This window comes from Propithecus coquereli, unplaced genomic scaffold, assembly GCF_000956105.1.
Source record: "Propithecus coquereli isolate 6110/MARCELLA unplaced genomic scaffold, Pcoq_1.0 Scaffold825, whole genome shotgun sequence".
Lineage (NCBI taxonomy): Eukaryota > Metazoa > Chordata > Mammalia > Primates > Indriidae > Propithecus > Propithecus coquereli.
This window is the reverse complement of record NW_012154452.1, coordinates 367,198-378,203: the sequence shown is the minus strand read 5'-3', so window position 1 is coordinate 378,203 and position 11,006 is coordinate 367,198. Positions and strand designations below refer to the sequence as shown.

At 46.4% G+C, this 11,006-nt stretch overlaps 1 protein-coding gene and 1 long non-coding RNA gene across 7 annotated transcripts in view; one reads left to right on the top strand and one right to left on the bottom strand.

Annotated features, from left to right (window-relative positions):
- The first annotated feature begins 2,790 nt into the window (after positions 1–2,790).
- ZMYND8 (zinc finger, MYND-type containing 8) overlaps positions 2,791–11,006 on the top strand; it is a 116,990-nt gene continuing 108,774 nt past the window's right edge. For 5 of the 6 annotated variants that reach the window (XM_012663707.1, XM_012663712.1, XM_012663708.1 and 2 more), the window contains exons 1-2: positions 5,171–5,212; positions 6,110–6,216. In XM_012663707.1, the coding sequence (XP_012519161.1) occupies positions 6,137–6,216 (80 nt within the window). In that variant the 5' untranslated portion in view covers positions 5,171–5,212; positions 6,110–6,136. Of the gene's footprint in view, positions 2,848–3,492; positions 3,726–5,170; positions 5,213–6,109; positions 6,217–11,006 lie in introns of those variants that run through there. The other variant, XM_012663711.1, reaches the window with a different exon arrangement.
- LOC105825810 lies at positions 5,731–7,772 on the bottom strand. Its single transcript, XR_001138285.1, has 2 exons — positions 7,590–7,772; positions 5,731–7,329 (listed from the first exon to the last, which is right to left on the bottom strand). It is a non-coding gene; the product is annotated as an uncharacterized LOC105825810 (long non-coding RNA).

Below are 11,006 nucleotides of genomic sequence, written 5' to 3'. Positions count from 1 at the left end.
TTAATCTATTTTTATTAGCTCATTGCTTATTAATATCACCAAGGAACCTGCTTGTTTAGACCTGTGTTGGCTTTTCTATCCAGAGAGGTACAATGATTGAATTTTTTTCTTCCCTTTCATTTAAGCCAGGGTTTCCCAACCTTGGCACTACAGACATCTTGCACTGGATAGTTCCTTGCTGTGGGGGGCTGTCCTGTGCACTGTGGGATGTTTTGCAGCATCCCTGGTCTTCACCCAGTAGATGCCAATAGCACCAACCCCCCTGGTTGTGACAAAGCAAAAGTCTCCAGGCATTGTTGAAGGTCCCCTGGTCGGGGGCAGACTCGCCCCTGGTTAAGAACCACTGTTTTCAAGGAATATACAAGCCTGATTTTAGAGATGGCAAAGTGTTCGCCTTGACATCTTGTTGGAGGTTTGTAGGGAGAGGGGAACCTTCTCTGGGCCTCAGTCTGTAATGAGGGGGTTTGAATGAGTCTAATCCAAAAGTCTCCCAGCTCCATTATGCAGTGCTTAAAACCCATCTCAAAAGGGTCAACCTCCTAAAAGAGGACACAGGTCACATAGTTGCTGTTTGTAGATTTTAGCCTCACTGTTTCTGCTGTGTTCATTGTTTCTGTGTTCTGCTTTGTTTTTGTTTCTTTAGAGGCAGGTGAAGGTACAAAGTTTAGGGATATGAAGTCATAACTGCGTTGGAAAAGTGTGATCTCTGGCAGTTGCCAGCTGTGTGACCTTGGGCAGCGCACTTCACCTCTCTGGGCCCAGTTCCAGGTTTCTAACAATACTCCCTACCCCATGGAATCAGTCTCCATAAAGCACTGATTTGATAGTAGCTGCCGGACGACTCAGTGCCGTGGGGCTTTGAGAAGAGCCACTGAATGGGTCTCTAGGTTGAGGCCTGCAACATTCTGTTTTCTTTATTTCCTGCTTCTCTGCCACATTCCATCAAGCCCGGGGGCCCTTAGTAGGCCTGCCCCAGGCTTCCTTTTCAATCTGTGTTCCTCCCAGGGTTCCATCTGCCACCAGACTTTTGTCTCTGTCCCCAGCCGAATTGCCGTTTTCCAGATAACCCCAGACCTACCCGAATGCCAACAGCATTCCTCAAACAGAGTAGAGCTGCCAGAATAAGCCAGCGGCTTCCTGCTCTTTGCCCCAGAAAACATTTCTAGTGATCAAGTGATCAGAGGGAGGAAGGGAGGGAGGGGGAGGATGCTGCAGCTGCTTATGCAACAAGCTTTAATCCCAGGTTTAGATCCACCGGAGCACCAGCGGCACATTTCATTTCCTCATCGGGCCGTGGAGTGAATTGCACGCGAGATCCGCCCCACCAACCCCACAGTCCTGTTTGTTCTCCCCAAAGCAACATCCGTGGAAACAAACAGTATCCATATGGTCTGGGTGCCCACACGGGTGAGGGGGCACAAGCTGGTCAGCTGTAGCCTCTGTCCCTTGTCCCCCATGTGGTCTCCCTGTACAGGTTTCCACCCCTAGGAGAAGCAGGCCCCTCCCTTCTGGTCAGGCCCAGGCCTGTTGTCCCGAGTGCTGGACCTTTGTCTGGCCGGGTGGCCGTGGAGTTGTCCCTCCCTGCATCTTGCCTGGGCAGCCTTAACAACAACTATGAAGCCTGGGCCCTGCCCTTGCAGTGCGGCGTGTTTGGATTCCTGGCTCGGTCCCGAGTCTGTTTGATGTAAGATTCCCAGCCAGGAGGAATTTATGTACACGCAGTGGGCATCTGTTGTCCGTGGGGGAGAGGGGGTTGCAGGGAGGGCAAGCCATCAGCTCCTTGTTTTCTTTGTGGGAACAGTGTGGGACACGAAAGCCCACAAGTCCTAATTTTAGGAGGAGAGGGGAGACTTTATTGCTCCATAGTTTTACCTCCTGGCATATGGCCGCGTCAACTCTGGAAGCTTTCTCCAGCCTCTAAAGAATGGTGTTTATTTAGCGTCTGTTGTTCCAGCTTGCTGTTTTAAGAAATCTCATTAATTAAAGTACCTTGTCGTTTAAAAAAGAAGGAGGAAAGAAAGCAAGCTTGGACATTTTAAGGTCCTTTTCGATTTGCCGTTTCTTTCTCTGTGCACAGACCAAGTACAAAGGCAGCTTTAGGGAGGAAACAGGCAAAGACCTCCTAATACTATGGAAATGGGTAGAATTATAAGCAGCTCTGAACAACTAGTTAATATTTTACTGGGGAGCAGCGCCAGAGATGGGGGCCAGAGGGGAGGGGGTGCCAAGCGTAGGGTTGTGTGTGAAATAGCTGTTCCATCTGCCTTAGGGGACGAAAAGAAGCCGTCCTCTGTGGGAAGAAATGGAAGCAGGAATCCTTGTGAAGCTCATGGGATTTGCCTGCCCACCACGGAGAGCCCGGTTCCCCAAGCACACCCGGGGGGATGACTGTGGCAGGAAGGCTAACCTGTGGGTGTAGGCCTGACTAATAATGGGGCTTCTTGTTTCCTCGCTGAGTTTGCCATGTCTCTCCCTCCCTCCGGATTTCAATGGCTTCTCAGCCCGAGAGGCACTGCCTGTGCCCTGGATTCAGAAGGTACACGCCTCCTTGGGAAGCGAAGGCGAGAGACAGCGGCTCCTCTCTCTCTTTCTGCATCTGCCGGGAGAGCTGCAGCTGGTATTTTTCCACAGGCCTTTTCTGCGATCTCGGGGCCTAGTTTTTTCCCAGCCAGGCCCCGAGTCCGAGAGAGGGTTAACAGGCAGGAAGCTGAAGGCATCGCAGACTAATACGGAAGTCAGATTTTTGTTTAACTGACAGGTTTAGCAGGCCTCGCGGTGGGGGAGGGGCCGGGAAGTTGGTAGATCCAGGCATGTGGCCTGCTAGGAGCGCATTTGGCTTTTCTTAGGGTAAGGACCGAGAGGGGCCCCCCTTGGCATCTTGGCAGGGAGGCAGGAACCCACTTTGGTTTTCCTTTGAGGACTGCCCGAGGGGGGCTAGAGGCTAATGGCTCCCTGGCTCCCTGGCCTGCTTTTCCAGGAGGCATTTTGACAATGACTATGCAAACTTGACCACTCTGCTCCCCTCCTCCCCTCAGCTGCGCGACTCCTCTTTGCTCGGGGAAGCCAGGCTGCTCTCTGCGGCGTTGCTGGGGCCTCCTGCGCTGCCTGGGGAAGCCCAGCTCCTCAGAGGCCTGTCCCAGGCCCTCCTGCTCGCCCCCTTGGCCTCCTCCCTGGGGCTCCCCGCTCCCCAGCTTTCCCTTCCTCTTGGACAGCCACTCTGCTGGCTGTTCTAGAAGAGGGCTAGCCTTCCTCCTTAGAAAGGAGCCGCTTCTGCGGGGGCAGGTCAGGGTGAGCCCTTCAGCCCACCCCAGAAACCCTCTTCCCAGGGGCATCCGGGCCTCAGGCTTTGCTGGAACAGGTCAGGCCGTCTGCACTGGTTTGCCCGTGCCGGGAAATCTAGCCAGGGTGTGGGAGAAGTGCGTGCGGGGGCCCCTTTCCCAAGTTTTTCTTGCTGCAAAAGGCCTAGCTTAGCCTGTCTTTTTCTATGCACAGGATGGCTCTTGCTCACCCGAGCCTCACAAAGATAATCGCTCAGGAAGTGTTTCAGCCAATCCGGGGCGGCTTTACACTCGGATTTGCCGGGGCAGCCAATCGGGGATGAGCTTTTATTAGGCGGCCAGATCATCAGCCGAAGTGCCAAACCCTTTTTCTGTGAGAACTAGGAGCCTGTCCTCCATGTTTTATAAGTATTGACATTACACAGTGTTAACAATGCATCCACAGAGGTAAGCTCGACTTTTTAACCATCTTTTTCCCCCCTCCCTCTGAGACATCCGAATTGTGGGCGAGCAGTGTGATTTCTCTGTGGCTGGCCGTGCCACACTCACCCCCAGAGCACTTATGTTAACTTGGAACTGTTTAGAGAGAATTTTTTTGCTTTCTTGGGTCACATGGCTAAGTAGCCATTAGCCATAGCTTGATTTTGCAAACTGGCAAGGGCCTGGCACACCTTTTCTTCCACCAGGGCATGGTGTTTCTGGAATAGTTTGAAGCTAGATCCTGGTATGCCAAAAAAGAAGCTTTTTTTCTCCCCCTTTCTCCTTTTTTTCCCCCCCTTCCCTCTCTCTTCCTCTCTCTCTCTCTGAGCAGTCCCCCCCTCCCCTGCACTATTGTCTTCTCTTGTGCCACATGCCTGCTGGGGGAAGAAAATGGAAGGTAAGGAGCAGGCAGGCTCCTCTCCAAGGAGAGCTCATGGCAGACAGCAGAGCAGGCAAGTCGGCCTCTCCAGAGAGGTTCTGGGAAGTCTGGACTAAGTTCTGACAAGAGAGGACGTGTGTTTGCAAAAGAACCCAGCCCTCAGCAGAGCAGTGCTAAGGGGAGAGTCTGGCTCCTGGGCCTAGGTGGGTGGTGGTGTCTGTACATGGTCTTTTCTCATCCTACAGGGCTTCTTCACTTGAAACTACATTGTTCAGCCTTTTTCCTGACTTGGGCTGATAACAGAGTGCTCTTCTGCAAGCCAGCCTACAGCCAGCAAATGTTTCTGAAAGTGTTTTCTAGGCTTTGGAGGAAGTTTTTGGAGTAGGGATGGGGATTAAGGGGTGGTGGTGGTGGGGGAGAGATCTTGGACAACATCCTGCAAACAAAAATCTGAGGACTCTTTGAATCCCTTAGCTTTCTACTCTTGCATGATTTCAATGAACTAATGTTATCTTTTATCCTTGTTTTCATTTTCCTACCCCCCTCCCCTTTTTTTTTTACGTTTTATCCTGTGTCCTCCTGTGTGATAGAGTGCAGAGGAAATAAAATCATGGCTGTGGCTCATGACAGCATTCCATAGTCAGTTGTTGGGTTGTGGTGTTGTTGTTGTGTGTGTTTTTAATAATACCATGTAACTGTTTAAAAAAATTTCCTTTTTGATCAAGTCCCAAATCTGCCAGCCTGTTCTCTCTTCCTAACTGTGGAAAAATGAGACGGTTGCTTGAACATTTGTTGGGTAAGTAAAGCAATCCATTTCCTCTGTGACCATGTAGAAAGAGTTTTGCGAACATTTGGGGTCTGTTTGTAATAGGGGGTCTTGGCTACAGCAGTTGGGGGCTTCATTTGCAGGAACAAAATAAGGGCTTTTTAAAAAGTGTCTTGATTTTAGGTGACTGTTTGAATCCACTGTTTTTCCTGATAACCTGCAGCTAGGATTGAAGATTACACTTCCTGTTTACCCTCAGCCAGGGGAGAAATGTTCAGTTCATTGTGACGACTCTGGACCTTTCATGGGGTTTGTTTGGTTATTAGAACTGTGAGTAGGTGATCTGCCTGTGAAATGTAATGAAGCTGCTTGTTCTTAGAGGCACAGAGCCCTAAAAACATCGGTGGGGGAGGAGCTGGTGGTGGTGGTGGTGTCAGTACTTATGTTTTAGGATACTTCACATACAGTGTAAATCTCATCTACCACCAAACTTGGTTTGATTCAGGACTTACCAACAGATCCAGCCTTTTTCCAAGCCTGACCCACACACCTGTATGCACGCTAGCCTTACATATGATTTATTTCTCACTTTTTACATTTCCCCTGATCTCTTAATGCTATAGCTAGAATTTAAAAGTGGAAAAAGTAGACTGTTGTTTAGCATTACCTTCAGAATTTCCCTAGAAGTTCACTACATAAATTTCCAGCTTGGAGACCAATCCGGCATGACTGTAAAAGCTGGAAATATATTCAGTTGCTGTATTATGCCAACTTCGTGGAGTCAGTAATCTTTTTTCTTTTAAAGTAGTGTCCAGCAACCCACCTTTTGACACCACTTGGAAAAAGGCTCGTTTAATCAGGAGAAATGTACCAAAATCTAAGTTGAGAAAAGTCAGTGTAAGGCAGGCCAGCTTCTTACAGTAAAAGTGCAGGCAGTTAATGATGTTATATACTTAAAACTGAACAGTGCCACCACCCCACACAAGTAAGTTCGGACACTCAGCTATTTCTTTGTTCTTATCTCCTTGCTGTAAATGGAAATTATATATTGAGGTTCTTGTGGCCTTCGTAGAAGCAATATCTAATCATAAGACTCCTGGTTTGGTGCCTTCAACGTTTGCATAATACTGTGTTTGTTGGGCTGGAAGGGAACTTAAGGGCAAGGCATTTGTCCTCTAAAAGCTTTCATTAAAATGGCTCCCACAGGTTTGGAAAGCCAAGATCTGTTTTCAAATGTGCAGCACCAGCAAGTTCCCTGCCCTGGACCAAGCTAGCCACTTTTTCTCTGGTACTGTGGCCACCACCGAGCATGGGTCTGTAAAAAGTTAATTGCTTTCAAAGTAGCATTATTGTCCAGTTTCACTAAAGGGGAAAAAAAATAAATGTCTGCATTGCAGCAGGACTAGGTAGGGACAGCAGTCCTGGCTCACAGAGCAGCCCAATGGGGCTCCTCTGTGTAGCTTTTGAACCAATGGACTTGGAGGAAAGGTTAAAGATTGACAACTGCAGTGGCTGGACTGAGAATGGGCCTTCTGGAAATTTCTACCATCTTTGTTCTTTTTAGGAAAAGCAGATCTGCCAAGCTGAAGAGGCTCCTACATTCTGTTCCTAGGGCATCTCCCCTCCCCTCCTTTCTTTTTCTCATCAAGGTAGAATGTTCTCTTCTGCCACGTCTGTAAATTGCACAGGGGGGAACAGAACATGGGGTTGTTTTCCTTTTTCCTCCTGCGGCTTCAGTCCCCAAAGAGGATGCACAGCTGCAAGGAACAAACACAGACACACTGGAGCTTTTGATTCCTCTTTTTTTTTTTTTTCCTTCAAGACCCTCCAGGATGGATTCACTTTCTGCTTTGGGAAATTAAGTGGCGTTCACGTGGGGGAGGGGGAGTAACTGCTTTTATTAGCTCCAGAAAGTGGTCAGTGTTCAGTCTGTAACTAGGAATTAATTATATATAATCACTCCGTAAACTTTCTACAGAGTTTTTCTAATTGCTGAGCATGAACATAGTTAGCCCGTTGGAGCCAAGTCCAGTTACTTTTATAATTAACAGCTCAAAGATTTGAGTCAGAAAGAAAGAAACAATGGGGCCTCTTGGATTATAAATTAAGGATGAAAACAATAGCTTTTTTTCCTTTCTTTCTTGTAACCCCTTTTCTTTTAAACAAAACATTCCCCCTTTTCTTTCCCTGGGAGAAATGGTGGGGAAACTGCATCAGGTCTTAAATAGGGGAGGGGGAAAACACTTGTGGGGTGACAGTCACCTAGAAAACTCTGAAGGCAAAGGTAGGTTTTTAAAAGTCCAACCACTTCCAATATGTGATCTCTTTGTTTCTTTTGCCTTCTTTCCCCTTCTCTCTTCTGTGGCAGAGGCAACAGACATTTGTCAGCCTGGGAACCCTAGATCTAGCTTTGCCTCTAGTTGACCCTGAAAAGAAAGATACATTCAAAAGGGGCCTTCGCCACCCCACAGCAGAGATTTAAAAAGGGAATAATTTTAGAGGCCCTTTGGTTGCTGTTAAAATGCAGAAATGAGTAAGGACTCACCCTTGGCTTCAGGTTGCTAAGACTGTGGTTGCCCTTCCCCCCTCCCCGCTCTCCTTGCAGACAAACAAGCAGGCAGTGGCCACGCCAGCTCCGCAGCCAGTGGGCTGCCACCCCCCACCCTCATCATGATTACCTACCTACGGGCCGGCGCAGGGCCAGTAGCCCGTCCTTGCCCTGGCATGGCCTCGGGCACCGTGCCCTCCTTTCTCCCCTGAAGCTAGAAAGCAGTCACCTTGAAACTCCCCACTCCCAGCACCAGAGGAGTTCTGAGGCCAATTCTCAGACCTGTAACAGTAAATTACATTATCCACTATGAGGCTGTTAGTTCGGCCTCTGAAAGCGGGTTTTGCGAAACCCATTGTTAATTCTCAGGGCTCTGTTGGGAGTGGACAAAAATCTAATTTGTGAGTATCCTGTGCATTGGCTAGGGCAATGTTTTTACTTGTGTTTCTCCTCTGCAGACTCGGATAGTCTTTCCTTGATGTTAACTGTTCTTAGGACTGGCTGCTTCAGAGGGCTGGGTATTTGGTGGCTGTTTTCAGGCTTATAAACAGCCCTTTTATTTTACCTTGGCCTCAGACTGAGGTGCAGCCCTTTAGCTTGGCTTTTCAGATGCCTGCTGTTCTTAAAGCACTTTCGTTTTACCTAGCTCCTTTTTGGTATGGATGCAAAACTGGTTTCTAATAGACTGAGAAGGGGGAACAGGCTTCCTCTCCACCCGCCCCACCACCCCAGCCTGCTCCCTTGGAACATTTTTGTGTTTGCACAGACACCTGTCTGTCTGCATTTTATGCCACGGGGCTGCAGAATTCCTAACCTTCTACCCACCTAATTTGAGGGCATTGGGGCCTCATCACAGAGCCTCATGTTGAAGGCTCAGGATCTGAAAGGGAAGGCTTTTCCTTACGAACCTGTGACTTCACAAACTCTCCTTGTCATTGCAGATTTTTTTTTAAGCTTCTAAACGTTGGGCTGCTGGTATCCCTTGGTTGAGCTTTTCCTAGTTCTGATATTTAGGAAGGTGGCTTTGAAACTAGCAGGGCTGCTTAAACAAGAGCTACAGCTATTGAACAAACTGCTACCATTTTAGCTTCAATACAGGAATGAGGCAGTGTTGCCAGACGCCATTTTAAGAATCCTGCATAAATAGCTTAGCTACCGATGACTCTGCCTGTTTTAGGTGAGTGCTTATATAAAGCTGCTCTGCTAACCATTCCCTCCCCCCCTCCCAAATTTCTTAAAAAATTAATTGCAGATTTAGGGAAGCATGATTTTTTATTTTGATGTTAACTGTTTTGTTATCTGGAAGAGGAAGATGTTATGCCTTGGGGATTAAGTATTTCTTACAGCCTGGACCATTTTGGTATTTTGAATGAAAGTAAAAACCAGGAAAAGTCCTTTCGAATGATGCATGATTCTTGAATTGCTGTGAGATGATCCTCATCTGTAGAACCAGAGTCTTCTGCATGTTGGTTATATATCCTAGATGGGTTTAGATATTCTTCGTTAAAAGTCAGTAGGGGCATGAGGCACTTGGGGAATAGAAATATCTGGGCATTGTGTATCCAGGCATTTTTCTTTCAAAACTAGATACTTTCTCTTTTTCTCTCTGTTTTACAAGTGTTGGGGATGAGATTCCTGGGAATTACGGACCAGCCCTGAGTCCTCAGAATTAATAATCAGAAGGCTTAAAGCATCCTGGAGGTGTAGCAGTTCATCTGCAACTTTTAATTGCTCTTTTTTCAGTGCATGCAGGATAAGAAGTAAGCATAGGCTTTCTTGCTCATGCATTGGGAGAATCTTTATTCGTTTTGGTACTAGACGGGATGGTCTTGGTTGTGTTTGCAGGAACTGTTGTTTCTTCTCTGAATTGCCCGAAATGTGTCAGTTTGTGAAATCCACAGGCAAGTGACTTGGGTAAATGTGAGTGTAAGTGGTGGTGGTGGTGTATACAATGTATATAACTAGTTGATAGTGTATTTTTCTGTTGGGGTGAGAGGCTGTTGTTTGGTTTTCAGCTAATTTTTACCCATTTCTTTAGGGGGGAGGGGAGTCTAGTCTCCTCAACAGACCTTTAAAGAAAAAAAAAAGTAATGTCAGTTTGAAATAAGGGCTTGTTTGTCTGATTGTTTTTGATTTAAATGATCAGGGTTGCTGGAAGCTAGCAGATACGGAAGGAGAGAAGCTGTATATTTTCTAAGACCTTAATGTGTTAATGACAGAAGTTCAAAGTATTTTTTTCCAGATGTAGTTGCCTTTTCTTTTTAAGAATTGTTATTTGACTTGTTTTATCCCCTCCCAAATGACTGAATAGTTCTTAACCTAAATTGCCCAAGATCTGTGGGGCGTTCAGACAGGTACAAACCTATTGTTGCTACCACTTTTGATGTAATATTCATAGTGTTTTTTCCCCCCAATAACGTACTAGTTCTTAACACTAAACCAAAAAAAGAAGAGGGAGGGAGAGAGAGAGAGAGATTAGTGGTGTAGAAAAAAGGAAGTCCCTTTAGATGTGGCTATTCAAAATGACTAATTTTGCATTCTGGTCTTTGCTTTTGTAAACGAAGTTTTTTTTTTTTTCCCTCTTCTTCTAATGCATAGACACTGCAATTTCCTTTAGTCAAATACAAGATGTGTGTGTGTGTGTGTGCACGCGTGTGCGTGCGTGCATGCATGTAGGTGCACGGGTTCCTTTTGAAAGGATGGCTTGCTGATCTGTGAAAAAGATGGTTTTCTTAAATTGTTGTTCTTGAAATCCTGGGCTATAAAGTGGTGGTGCTATTGCTAAAGTTAGGTGATAATGGTGCCCACTTGTAATACTGGGAAAGATAAAACAGCTTAACTTTTTCCTCCCTCTCTCTTCTGCTCCAGAATTATCTTAAACTCAGCAGCAAATAGCCACCACATAACTAGTTTGCATTTTCTTCGCCTCTCAGCATTCCTGCCTGAAGTATTCAGCTCCTCTAGGCTGTTACAAGCCAAATAATTGTTCTCATGAATGCAGCCTTCCCCCAAGATCAATACACCTTTGAATGTTTTCATCGCTGCAGAAATCCTTCAAGTGGGTTTTTTTTGGCTTGGTTATGCATAATTGTTTCCTTCACCACTGTACATTTTGGTTGGATCACAGATTAGCATTTTTCCCTCCACTGAAAATATGGGATTGGTTTCAAAAAGTTTAGGATTTCACATACTTCATGCTAAAGAGGGAAACAGAATTCGAGTTGCTAGAAAGATCAAGGTTGCTATTTGTTCTTTTGAAGTTAACCATCTACCCATCTCTGAGGGCCGCATGGGGCTTTTTTAAAATTTATTTCCAATCACTCCAAGCAAGAACCCATCAACAGCATCCAGTTGGACAACCTGTGTATGTTCCAGGCAGAGTGTGGCGTTCCTGAGTTGAGAATGTTTTCCTCTTAAATTGGAGTAGAAACTATTAGCGCAAAAATCACCTCCAGTAAATCACCATTGTATTATTTCATATAAGTGTATAAATTTAGTAGACTGCTTTCTTCTGATGAAAACCATTTGTGACAACATGTCAGTTGTTTCTTTGGG